The sequence below is a fragment of the Coloeus monedula genome (assembly GCF_965178545.1).
Source record: "Coloeus monedula genome assembly, chromosome: 3".
Taxonomy (NCBI): Eukaryota; Metazoa; Chordata; class Aves; order Passeriformes; family Corvidae; genus Coloeus; species Coloeus monedula.
The window spans coordinates 31,946,336-31,960,693 of NC_138783.1; the positions used below are offsets into that span (position 1 = coordinate 31,946,336).

At 40.5% G+C, this 14,358-nt stretch overlaps 1 protein-coding gene across 3 annotated transcripts in view; it reads right to left on the reverse strand.

Moving 5' to 3' along the window:
• TENM4 (teneurin transmembrane protein 4) overlaps positions 1-14,358 on the reverse strand; it is a gene marked incomplete at both ends in the record, with an annotated part of 341,202 nt that overhangs the window by 79,857 nt on the left and 246,987 nt on the right. For all 3 annotated transcript variants that reach the window (XM_082278669.1, XM_082278668.1, XM_082278667.1), the window contains one exon: positions 13,488-13,704. In XM_082278669.1, coding sequence (XP_082134795.1) covers positions 13,488-13,704 — 217 coding nt within the window. The remainder of the gene's footprint in view (positions 1-13,487; positions 13,705-14,358) is intronic.

Here is a 14,358-nt window from a genome sequence, read left to right on the forward strand (position 1 = left end):
CATTTCTTTCCCCTTTGGGAAAACCATGACAGATAATTTGCCAGGTTCAGAAAGCTTCCTTGCAATCTGCCTGGGGAGCTGAGCACACTAATAGGACGAGCTTTTTCTTCCCCTCTTTTTCTTCCCAAGTTTGGTAGATTGCACCATTTTATAGGCTACATCTATTTCAACTAGTCTGTGCTCTGTAATATGCTCTTTTATCTAAGGATTTCAAGGATCTTTACAAACACTGATTAATACAGCCAGATCAGTATTTTACAGAGAGAGGTAATAAAACATAGAATGATCTTCAGTTGTCCAAGGTCAGTCAGAAAACCTGCAGTAAAGCCAAAGACAAATTTTCTTGGTTCTTATTCCAAAGTCTGTTTCCAGACTTCTAAGTCATTACTACATTGCTACCTTAGGAGCTTCCCATAAAGACAAAACATCACATGTCTGCAAGAGTGTCTGAACCCAATTTTTGGCTGAAGGTAACTATTTTTCTGAGCAGCAACAGCAAATTGTGGTGTCAGTGTGCTAACGTGACCCAATGAATAATTTTCCTAACTGCTGTCCTGCTGGAGAGCAGAGATTGAAAGCCAATGTTTCTCCAGGTGCAGAACCAGATCTCAGCTAGAGTAAATCATCCCAGCTGCACTTCAACGGAGCAATGGTGCTTTGCTGGTTCACTGAGGCAAAGGATAATTTCTGCAACATTTGTAAAGATGATTTCATAAACACAGATCATTAGGGAAAGAGCCAGTTATTTTCTTACACTCCACCTAAAAATCTGAGATTGTATAATGCAAGGAGATAAAGCATAATTTCTATTTAATAGAGGCTGCACAATTTTTACCTTACCCAGTACAGCAAACAGACCACTTGCCAGGAAGTCTTAAACAAAATTCCTGCTGATCTAAATGGAGAGCTCCAATATTATCAAAAATCACCACAGCGATGCCAAAATGTGTCTGCAATCTAAGATGTGACTAGATTCATATATAATTTTGGAATAGGTCACAGGAAAATTAGATACTGGAAATGATTTTTATGTCACTGAGTTTTCTCTGATGTATCATCATGGAGTTCTTAGGAGTCATGTAGGAAAAGACTTGGACTAAGTTTGTAGCTAATAATCCTACAATCCTAGAATGGTTTGGGTTGGAAGGGACATTAAAGATCATCTAGTTCCAATCTGCCTGCCCTGGGCAGGGACACCTTCCACTAGACTGGTTTACTCAGAGCCCCATTCACTTGGCCTTGAACATTTTCAGGGATAGGGCTAATGGGGGTAATAATATCCTTAATACTGGTACTGCTTCTCCCGTTAAGGGCTCTAACTCAGCTTTCCATATACAAAAAAAGAAAAATAATAATCCAGTACAGTACTATGCACATCACTCTCTAAAACACAGGTAGAGCATAACTTGAAAGGATCATGATGCCATGGAATATGCTTGGAAAAATGTCAATGCTTGGAAAAATGTCAATGCTTGGAATCACCCCAACGAAGTCAACACGTCACCATCTGCAGTGCAATTTTTGCATAAAGTGAATGTGTCTGAGCACATCTCTGAGCCAAGAGCACAGCCTAGGCCTTCTCTTCCCAGATTTTTTAATGATCTGCTCCACTCTGCCCATCTTCTTTTCCATCCTTCAGAGAGACCAGAGAAAGGGTTTGAAACTGCCTTCTCTCAGCTTTTCATAAAATGGGCTGCACGTTTTGTGGAAGACAAGGAATCACTGCAAACTGTTTCATGAATACTAAGACCTGAGTGCGAAGGAATCGGTGTTCTGTATCGCATATTCAAGTAAACACTGCGACTACAAATGTTTTCAAATAATAGGAACAAGACCATACATTTCTGTGAACCCAAGAAGAACGCTTCCACCTGTTCTTTTTTTTTTTCTTCCAAGAGTTCTAAGCAAGTAAAGGAAAAAATACACGTTGCAGGTGTCTCTCCAGCTGCCCTACACACAACACATGTCCAAGCAGTTTTAAAGTTCAAAGTAAGACTGCAAGCACATTGGCCCAGACCCTCAGCTCAGTAAATGGTGGATGTGCTTTATACCCACAGGCAACTGCTCTATTATATATCACTGACACTATTTCTACAACAAGCACCAGCACAACGTGGGCAAACAAAGAACTTCCTCTCACCTTGGAAGCTGTGGAAATGCAGCTTTGATGCCCCACCTTTGGAAAGAGACTCAGTTCCCATCCTGGCCAATGCTCCCCAGCACTCATCCAACTCTGCTAGCACACCTACGTGCTCATGGACTCGGAGGCTGTCTCTTCTCAGAGAAGCAGCTTGTCAGCAAGCCCAGCTGCATCCCCCATCCTCCCGAGGACTATAACCATTGCTTTATTTCCATGTTATAAGGAAAGATGTTACCACTAAGGGGACATCATTCCCAAACCACAGCAATAAAAAGAAGCTGGAGCAAGATGCATGGATCTGAATCCCTTTAAAAGAGGTAGGGATGGAAACTGGAGGAAAACTCAAGCCAGACTGTCCCTGATGAGACTCAAATCTTCTCCTTTCCTGGGTGATAAAATTTGCCCCACTTGAATAAAATAGTTCACACACAGCACATTGGAAGCAGCTGGCTTCTCTAGTGTCAACACGTCCTTTCTGGAGTCAAGATCGAGTGTCTACAAGGCCCCAAGCCCCCCAGGAACCTGGTTAATGCTAATTTAGTCAGCTATTTCCTTCAGTTGACCTTGGTCTAAATGCAATTACCCTACAAAGATGTTAAGTGGTACTGCTAAGATGCTCAGCTCTGCTAGAAGGTCTCCAAATACATTTACATAAAATTATCTCTCATGTTAATAGAAGAGATTTATTCCATCAGTCCAGGCCTGCTAGTTCAGAGTGTTTTCCGCAGCTGAGCAAAATTCGATTTCTCATAGCCTGAACCTCATTTTTCCATTGAATTATTAATAGATTCCACCTATTACCTCTGATTTTTGGCTTGTTTTCATTTGTTTTGTTTTGTTTCCTTCACTACTCTTACGTAAGTCTGTATGGATTCCTCTTTTACAAGGAAAAGCAGTCTCCATTTCTCCTCTTCTTTAATTAGACTTTTTTTTTTTTTCAACTTGTCCATAAAAACTTGCCTGAAAGACCAAATCATTGTCAAAATGCTATCTACAATGCCAGATGGTGCATCAGACGATTTTACACTGTTGCTTTGTGAAGTCATCCTTTAGTCTCAAGAAAATTAAATTAAGTCTTTCTGGTAAGATCTGGGACATAGTGGCACAACAGATAGGGGTGCACTGATGCCTTTACGTTCCTATTGCTCACAGATAAATAAAGTTTGACAGGCTGTCAACAAAATTCTAGCAGACAAAACCATCCTTAGAACAGAAGCCAGAAAATTCCACAAAAGGCATTTCACTTTATAGAAGCACATTAAAGATTTGTCTTTAGTACTAACTCTGATCCAGTGCCTCACAACTTAGACATTGATCCTTCCAATGCACTTCACTCACAGATGTTTTCTGTCACCATAGTTGGTGACACTGTGCTTGGCATTTGGAAATAAGGGAAAAATACTATTTCTCCTAAGCATTTTTCACTGTAAGAAAGAAATTCCATACATCCCAAATCCCACTTTTTCTGCAAGAAATGTATATTCTTTCCTTGACTGAGGATAGGTGTCATGGAAAATCTCACTCCAATTAATTTCTGTTACTCCTCAAAATACTTCCAACATAACTCATTGGACATCCTCATCTAAAGGTTTTAGATGTGCAAAAATGGTTATCATGACTGCTTAGCCATCCTCAGCCAAGTTATTAATAATAAATATTTTAATTTGACATTATAAATCTCTTTGAAATTACCACTTTCACATTTTATTGGTATATATAAGAATACATATATATATATATATATGATTCATGCTTCTGCTCGGGATAAAACTTCAACAGAGCTCCATAGTACAAAAATCTAGAAAGTTACATTTCATTGGAAAGAATGCTATTAATGAAATTAGATGATCTCAGTTCTATTTCTTCCTCTGCTACAGCCTTTCTGTATGACAGCAGTCATGTGAGCTGGTCTGTTTATGTCTTTTTACTCTACCTGCAAAATAACAATCCTCTCCTTACAGAGACATAAGAAGAATAATTGTAGTAATCTGATAATCCCTTGCAGAGGGATTTTTACATTCACATGGCACTCATTTGTGATATGCTCAGGCTAAGTGCCTAGAAGTACAGCCATTTGCTACAATCTCTTGGCTTTAGCTTTGGCTGTGGTCTTTTTGCGGACAGTAAGAGGATAAAACAAAATGTACCTCGTCCATTTTGGGTTGAATGTGCCTGTCTAATGTTAAACAACCTCAGGGCAGTCTAGTACCAGGATATATAGAACACTTGGTAGAATGCCAGGTAAAAGCTAAGGGCATCATGATCAAACACACAGCCACAGAGAAAATGCCTGAGCTGGCAGCTGAAGGACAAAAGAAGAAGAGGAAAGATCAGGACACAGAGACATTCAAGTTCATTGCTTGTGGCAGTATTTCCCTCAAAAGTGGTCTGTAAAAACAGCCCTGCCCACTTGCCTCTTAGCTGTGGAGAAAAACCTCCTGACAGTCTTTCCTTGAACTGAGTCAATCCATCTGGTTTTTTTAGTGCAGTTTAGTTGTAAGAAAAGCTTAAAGTCAAAACCTATGTACTGTTCTTAGCTGCCATCTGAATTAAGGAATTAAGGTTAGGAAAAAGAATGCAAATGATCCTTCTGAAGGTCTCCTCGTTAAAAAGAAAAAAGGCAGCCTTATATAGGAAATGAAAATTGAAGAGCAGCCATCCAGAAAGACAGCCACACTATCATGGATAGCAAAAGTGAGTTTGTGAAAGGGTTTGGCATATGTTGGGCAGCTGGGATACAATCCTCCTGGATTTAGCAGGGCCCAGTGCAATAGGACATGGAATAATGGTTCTGAACTGAAAGAGGGGAGATTCACACTAGATTTAAGGAAGCAGCAGTTTATGATAAGGATGGTAAAACACTGGCACAGGCTGTGTGGAGAGGTCATGGCTGCTCCATTCCTGGAAACATTCCAGGCCAAGTTGGACAGGGCTTTGAGCAACCCGACAGAGTCGAAGATGTCCCTACTCAAGGCAGGGGCTAGATGGCCTTTAAAGGTCCCTTTCACCCCAAAATATTCTGTGATTCTAAATAATAATAATAATAATAGTATAATTCTATGATTCTAAATAATAATAATAATTCCCTGGCGCTAAGGGAGGCACCACAACGCCAGTGTCAATGTGGCAAAGGGACTAAATGCACTAACATTTGACCATATCCCAAACAGGGACCTGCTAAGTGGCACTGACAGACATGGCTTGCAACAGATCCTCTCATTCTGCTTTGTGAGCAGCTGATGGAACAGGGACCCTGGAGAAGGAGAATGGGTCATGAAGAGGAAAGTTTTTAAGAGCTCTGAACAGAATCAGTAAAAGAAAGTCAATTCTAAGTTGTCTGCAGCAAGAAACTGCACCTGCCCCATTTGTTTAACCTACTTAGTGAAGGTACTTATAAGCTCCCACCTCTGAAGGATCAGGAGATGCTGATTATGTGGGCATGGTCCTTAGCTGTTAACCTTTTGCAAGAAGCCTTCTACAGTATTTAGATATTCCATGAAAGACACAGTAAAGCCAAGTGAATGAAAAGCTCCAGTGAAAACCCATTACTTAAATTGTCTGAAGAAGGACAGGGGAAAAAGCCACATAAATGCTCAGACACTTTTACAAATGTGGCTAATGAAGTTGGTATTTGAAGTCAAAAAAGAAAGTGCTTATTAATCAAAATTTATATTAACATCTCTAGATGCAGATTTTATTCTTGCTGCCTCTTTAGATCTGGTCTAACTTGACAGTATCAAAACAGTGGGCCTTCTTCATCTGGTATTTTTAGTATACATGCAAGGACTTCGTTTTGTGACCAACTGCTGTTCAGTTTCTCAGGCTTCCTGACACTGCATGTACTGCATGTACCTGACACCATTCTGCTCTGTGAAGACTTATAAACTGATGGTTCTCGAACATCTTCTTGGGCATCACCTTTTTTCAGCACTATTAGTGACTGCTGGTTGTAGCTCCTCCAAAAGGAAAAGGAGGTATCTTTATTGCATGACAGCTTAGTAACAAGATGTAGTTTCTTTTGAGGACCACCTATCACTTCTAGAAAACCCATGATCATTGCTGTCACAAGAATTCCCTATTGGCTCCATTCCTGAAAGACTCAGGCCCTTATTGCTTTGAAAACTTCTCCCAGGAATTGAACGTTATTCACCTTCTTGATGCGTGTCCTTTCTCTTTATGACAGCACAATCTTCCTCTCTGATCTGCCAAGCAATCTGGCCACTGTTGGAAAGAGATGCCACTCCTGCCATCCAAAGCACCTTGTGTCTCTATGCCTCATTGACTCACTATTTTAGCATCCCAAGATTTCTCAGTTGAGCTATAATGGTAAGGTAGGAGAGTAAAGGGATATGGGAAGGCTACTCAGCAGAGGAAAAGATGCTGATGACATCTGTGAAATTGTAAAACTGGCTCCAACTGTTTAAATGAAAGTATTTTAGAACAGAGTTTTATAGGAAATGCAACACATAATAAAGTTGGGCTGTGCTTTACTGCAAAGTTTCAGTGAAGAATCCTTTTACTCACAATGTGATTGACTAATGCTTTAGGAGTTGATGACTTTCTCCCTTTCTCCAGTACAACCAAAGAAACACTCTCTTGCTTTGCATAAGGGATCAAAGAAACAGAATCATACTCATATTTTTTTAGGTCTGTACAATCCAAGTCAAGTGTCCAGTAGTACATAAGGTGCAAGATAATTTTTCCACCTAATACTAAATTACGCTTATTTCATGATTTTCCAGAAGTCATTTTATAGCCATTAGTTCTGTGAGAAGTAAAGACTTTATGCTGCAATAACATTCAGAGATGAATAATGTACTCATGTCAAGTCTTCACTAAAAATGTCTGCAGAACTTAGCAGTTCTGTATTATTACAGTATTTTACATCTGGTATTTATTTTGTAAGCTCTGGCCACATATTCAGCTCTGCAGAAGAACAGGAATAAAAGCACTTCCTTTCATTGAATCTGAGGCACCACGAAAACAAAACTGAGTAGAAGAGAAGGAAAAATACATTATTTCCAGGTTAATTATAAAATGATCTTTCTTTTGATGATCATAGGGAAAGTTCTTTAACTACATATAAGCTGTCTGATAGATTTGTAATGATCCAGAGGAGCTAGGGAAAAAATGTCCAATAAAATAGATAAGATTTTATGTTTGGGATTATAAAACTGCTTTTTTATATAGGAGGTTTCAACCAATTTAGCAAATAAATGTCATACTCAAAGGACAGACTCTTCCTGATAAGGTGGCGCTTTTTTTTCAGAGGAAAGCACCGTAAGTATTGAATAAATATTAATCAAATATCTACGTGCAGATCCAAGAGGATGCATCAACACCCACACCATAGTTTAGACTCCTAAATCCTAAAGTGCACATCAGTACCTCTGTAATCTGGGAAGTACGTAGCTCATTAGGAGGTTTTTTTCATGCTTGCGAGTCTTGAAGGCTTGAGATTTGTTTTCTGCACACTCCAAGAGTTCCTTGGGACACAGGTACCACCCTTTAATTCCAGGATGGTGTAGCATTTCTATCAGCTGCCTCACTGGACCCCGGCACCATGCCCAAATCACACTAGGAAGATCCTACTCCTTCCTTTTTGCTTGGTCATAAACATCTAATGTTTTTAAGATACTTTTTTAAAAGCTGCACCCCAGTTTCTCTAATGACTGCACACAGAATTTACAGAATTACGGAATCATTAAGGTTGGAAAAGACCTCGAAGATCATTGAGTCCAACCAAATTCCTTTTACTGCCAGTTACGAAAGAGGAATATAATTACATCATGGTTACACTATCTGTGTTATGGAAAAGAACATAAGTATGGACAGGAGCTTTGCTTTCATGAAGTCCCGCAGGTACAAATTCCACAAAGTTGACATAAGCAGCTGCATATATTGCATTAATTAACTATATGGGAATGATGTTATGCTAAACTCAAAATCAAAAGACAAGGGCAAACATTGCGAAAAAAAAAGCACCCTGCACATAGGAAAGGTAAACTTTAGAAGTATGCTTTGCTCTTAATCCCTCTTGAAGGGATTAATTACCAAAATAAAAACCAGTAAGTTTTTTAAAATTCCTTGTTATTCTGTATTTCAAAAAGCTATGACTTGTACCTAATAAGGAGTTCATTTAAGCAGAAAGCATCAAAAGAAAAATGATGCCTTTGGAAGACAATAAAACTGGGAAGAAGAGGGTTTGAAGACTTGCTGTGTTAGCTTGGTTTAAAATATGGAAAAATATGACCTTGTTTCCATGCTGTGCCACGAATGCTCACCCTTGGAACACTGGATGCTGTCTAATCTCTATGACACAGTTTTAAACAGATGCAGCATTCCAAGCTGTCCTAATTCATGGAATGGCTGTGCTCCCTAAGCTCTTGCATCGCTCCTGGGTGTCTGTGTTCAGTGGGTGCATCCAACCCAGAGAATTTCCTCCTGCCGAAGGGAACTGCATCTGCCAGGAGCTGGGCCACAGCCATGGGCTGGACTAAGCCAGCTCAGCAGAAATCATCAGGAAAAAGCCACACCTGATAAGTTTGGGTTTTTTGACCTCTAACTTTGTCTTCAACTAAAGAAGTGTTTCTTATGTTACTGTATCAAAGGTACACTTTTCTTGATGGAAAAATACAGAAAAGAGAGAGCACCTTTGTTTTCTTGGGAAGAACCTCAGAAAGATCTGCTGGAGTGAACCCACAGCCCTCCATGAATGGGACAAAATGTGTGAAAAGAGAAGATGCTTTGAACATTCACAGAATCATAGAATGGTTTGGGTTGGAAGGGACATGAAAGACCATCCAGTTCCAACCCCCCTACCATGGGCAGGGACACCTTCCACTAGACCGGGTTGCTCAGAGCCCCATCCAACCTGGCCTTGAACACTTCCAGGGATAGGGCAGCCACAGCTTCTCTGGGCAAACTCCCTCAAAGACAATAAAAAACCACAGCAATATTCTTCGAAATAACTTAGGACTGACCAGATGGACTACCAACACATTCTGAAAAAACACTTCAATCCCCTCCCCTATTTTCTTAGCTCTTCTTTGGCCATGATCAGTACTCACAGTTTTGGTTTTGATGGGGCTTGGTATCAGTGCAGTTCAACTCTCTGACAATAAACCCCATTTATTTCTTTATTCACAGTAAAACAGTGCACACAGGCATTTATAGCATACCTGTCTCTCTGAGCTTGTAACTGTGTCGTGTAACCCTCTCCACCTGGATCAGTAAGGTATATTGTACTGCCTGGCACACAAAGGGGACACAGGAAGGTTGAGTGACATGTTTACAGATACCTTGTCACTCAGTAGTGGGAAAAAATGTGCAGAGTTAATTCTGATCAGATTTTTAAACCATCAAAACAAACTAACTTTTTGTATGTAGACTACTGACCTGAGGGGAATCAGGGACTACTCTTGCAGTTGATACCAGATGCTGCTCTCTGATGTTCCATGTAACTCAGATGGTTATTTCTAGCTGCCCAAGTAATCAGAACAGGTTGATACTACTGGCAGCAAGTAGATATACCCAATCTGTCTCAAAAAAGGAGGGGTATAAAACACACTTCAAAACTGACTGACTTCTTTTCAAATTTTCTTTACAAAAGCGCCATTTCTACACATGGTTTTCTGAGGCACTTTAACCTATGCCAACACTTAGCATAAGAGACTCTGTGGATCAGTACTTTAGCCTGCTCTTGCCATTTTCTGACACTGTCCCTCAAAAGAGAACAAATATATCAGGTGTCCTACTTTATAGTCAACTACTTGACACCACTGCATCTTGTGCTACTCCTTATGGTGATGGACAACTAAGAATGGCTTAAAAACAACAAAGCAAACAGCAAGAGTAAGTGGTTTCAAAATCAATACAAGAATGACCAAGTAGCAGACGAGTACTTGTTATCTATTCATCAAAATGATATGAAAAGACATTCTGCACATTCAGAATTTAATTTAGCTACTTGCTCTATCATCATAAACACTCATTTCAATATGGGCAATGATTATTTTTCCTTCCCAAACACGAATAATATATAATTGGTGGTATTTGGGAAGAGACGAGGTCTTTGCCTTTATCCGTCAGGGTAATTTATCATTGTCTTTCTTTTTCTTCTGCACTGGTGAGAGAGCTTGTCAGCTCAGCTTGTTCTTAAAAAGCCAGAGTGTAATTCAATAATAAATTCACTCAAAGGCTAGCTGTCACGAGACATTCATTCATTTGTATCCATTAGGTGATCTGCACTGCTGTTCTCTCTGAAGAGTGGCTAAGCTGTGGTTTTGAAGCTCAGGAAATATATTGCAGAGATATTCAGTCATCTCCTTCACACTGCTGCCACTTTTGCACAGGCCACACAGGGATGCAAATGTGCCTGGGTTCCCCCAGGGTGATAACCAGTCAGCCATGACCTAGAGAAGCCCGGAGGAGCAGGCTGTAGTTCCTGATCTAAATGATGAGTGTGCTTGCGCCACTGGTGCCCGTGCAGGATACCAGACACACAGGTCACAGAGATCCATGTCACCTCTGTATTGCCTGCTCATGGGGGACTGCTCACAGCAAATGACATGGATCCAACTCCAACCCTACCCCGTGAGGATGATGGTGTTAGGACAGAAAGATGTAGGAAGTTCCATGATCAGCAGTCTACAGTCCTGATCTGCACCAAAAAGGAGACGGATTCATTAATCACCCCAGCAGCAAAGGGAGAGGGTTGTCCTAAGGCAGGATGCTGGAGCCCTCCATAAGAATAATTCCCTCTTGTCAGACAAACTTTTAAGCCAGCAACTGGAAGGAATGATGAAAACAATTCATCTTGCCCCCAGAAGCTACTGTATTTTCATGAAGAGACTGAGCAGCTCCATGGATAACTGGGATACTATCACCTATCTGTTGAAAAGCAACTGGTGGAGCTTCAGTGATAGTGCTACTGAACAAAGGGCATATCCACACATGCAAATACAGGCAGTCCCATTTGCCCAGAATAACTGGGTCCCAGGTGGTCTCTCCCATGCTTCCCCACAGATCAGTCACTGACCACTGCTGAAGCACCGTCATTTCCAGGGTGACCAGAGGAGCTGTTCAAAGGTCCAGCTTTCTAGGTGGTGAAACAAGCAATTGAAATTACAAAGAGAAGCCAAGTAAGCAGAAAACCCTTGCAATGGTTGAGTTTATCCAGATCTGCAAGATCTTCAAGAACTTACAGGAATGTGTGATGTCTTTTAAGATCCCGAAAGAGTAGTGGCATTTTTAACAACCCAACGCTCTCATGAGCCTGGACCATGTGCTGTCTCAGGGGAAAATATACCTTCTGTCAAGGTTCTTCAATGTTTCTTGCAATCACTCTTGTGAATCAAGATACTTAACTTGAGAGATGCAATACAATCACGGCTTGAGGTGACATATCTGTAGACCATATTTAGTGGCACACACCCAGTGCTGATAATTTGAGAGTGGCAACCTCATAAATCATTGCTACCTCTGTATAATTCTTCATGCTAACTTAAATAGAACAAGTTTTACCAGTTCCACTGCGTTTAATGAAAAGCAGTCATTAAAACCCTTCCTATTGATCTGAATCTTTGCATTCCCTTACTCCAGTAACCTACATAACAGACAAACATTTCTGCTCCTTTTGAATTCCAAATCTTTCCTTAGCAGGACATCTATAGATGGTTAGTAATTCCTCCCTATATAGAGATCTATCACCAGACCTATGAAACATGTGTAACTCCTGTAGGAATTTATGTGACACCTAAATGACACGTTCTTTCTGTTGGTCCTCTGCTGGCACTCTCAGAAACAAATTCACTGTACAAATTAGAAATTTTTGCTATTTTCCACCAGCTTTGTGTGCTGTTGAATGCAAGCAGCCCTTAGAGAGAAGCTGCAATTTTATTTTTTTATTGCACAGGTATGAAGATTCCTATAGCTCATTAGTTGTACGGAAAGTTCACTAAACACAGATGTGTGTGTACCAAAACTCTCTGCCTATCAGAAAGGATACATATGGACCTGATACCAGAGTCCTCTGTGGAAATGCCGAGGAATTGCTACTCTAAATACATCAGAAAAATGAAATTGTGAGCATAATCTATTTTATATTCTGAAGCCCAATTTTGCAGCAACAAATCACAACAACTAGTCCAGAGCCCAGACTGTTCAGGATCCAGCACCTGTGATCTTCAGAAAGCCAATGAAGGACAACAGTTGGCAACATAATAAGTCTTTGGTTATAATCTCAATCACTGTTGTCAGCTTTCTTGGACCCTGAAGATCGTGGAAACAAGAAGTATCAGGGAAAATATCACATCAGGCCAATTCCCTAAAACTGCTGTGCTTCATGTCTGAAGTCAGCCTGTAGACTACCAAAAAAGGAGACAGATATATGCTGGCAATGTCCCTTCATGAAAAGCATTAGGTCAGCTCTAGAGTGGCCTGAGAGGCCAGCTGAGATGCCAAGTGCTGAAATACCCACACAGATATGAGGGTGTTTATTTTCAGTGCCAACCTATTAACTGCTGTGTGTGGGAAAGCTGAAAGTAAGCAGTTCATGACTGGGTGAAGTTCAACAGAGTTTAAACCTAAGTGTTGAAAGCCACCTCCAGGATCAGGGTCACTACCTCTGAAAGGAAACGTTCAGGGCAGACACTGAATCATCTAAGAATTTGACACTCCAGTTACCCTGCTACAAGCAATGATTTTCAAGGGATGACCAGCCCTGACAGACAGGAATATACTTACATACAAATTGCTGAGATGCAGTCACAGAAGTGAACTGCTAGGTTTTCTTTCCCAGTTCCTGTTACTTGATGATGATTGCAGTGATAAAGAATGTCTTGGTTTTAAAAACAATCTATATTCAACCTGATTGCTTATATTGCAAATCACACTAACAGCCCTCCCTAGCTGGTAAGATTTTCCTCAGTTCTTTTGAGGTCTCTAATATTCACAACTACTGATTGCTAATAGCATTCTAGTTTCCTTCTCTTTTGTCTCTGTCACAGGAAGATCTGTCACTGCTGTTTAGGAGACACTTGTGGACAGTGTCAGTCACTTGATCTAGAAGAGCTGAATGGATGCCTTTCAATCCTTGAAATAAGGAAAGTGAGGAAACATGAAACTGCTCATATGTGCTGGGAGAGAAGCATTTTGCCTTACTGGCTGAGAGGAAATTGCAGATGAAGAGACAGTCAGCAGGACTACATGAGCCACAAAATTCTTCAGGTTATCTACTTCATTTAAACAATTTTCATATTCTGCATTTTGCTGCCCTTCCATGTCTTAAAATGGCCACGTGGCTTATGCTTTACCACTTACTGAATCAACTCAAAAATTCACTTACCCGCCTTCAAAAGGATTGTCCCCTGGGATGACGTGAGTGCTGTCCTTGCCAATCAGGAACTTGATTCGATCATAAAAGGAGTGCAAGCTCTGCTGGGAGACGGGGGCTTGCGTCTCCTGGATGATATCCAGGGGGTCCGGGGAGCCCAGGCACAGCGCATTAACGTGGCACAGTGGCTGCAAGCAGCAGTCTGGGTCCATGCAATCCACCAGGCCATCTACAGAAGGGTAAGGAACATTTTAGAGCAATGGTAACATGGAGTGCTGCAGACTTCAGGGTGCAAAAACTCTTTCCAATGCACACAATACAGAAATGTGGATTTTCATCTACATTGAGTAAGGCATGTTCACTTAAAGCCACAATAAGGAATCTAAAATACACATTAATATGTAACATAAATATGCAGTAGTATGTAAAATATGAAAACTCATGTATTAGACTGGGCCCTCAAAAACGTGTGTTTTAGATTAATCCTAGGATGTGCTCTTCCACAACTCAGTCACTTGGATAACTCCAGAGCCCCCAAGGGTTGTTGTGGGTTTTTTTACCAATATACACAACTTCTGTACCTTGATCCTGTTCCTTGTACAAATCACAGACACATTGCATCACACAAAAGCTACCAGGTTTGCTTTCAGCAGAACTAAATAGTGAAAAAAGCCATGGTATCTGCCATGGCTGCAGAGGGATCTATACATGTAATCCAGTAAAATAGAACAGAAAGTAAAGGAGACTTTGCTGGGAAGGTTTGATCTCTTTCGACCTTTGTCACATTGATTTGATACTGACACAGAGTAACAGATGACCTCAAACTCTCAGGATATAAATCTAGCACTTTCAGCACCATTAAATTAATAGTAACAACAATAAT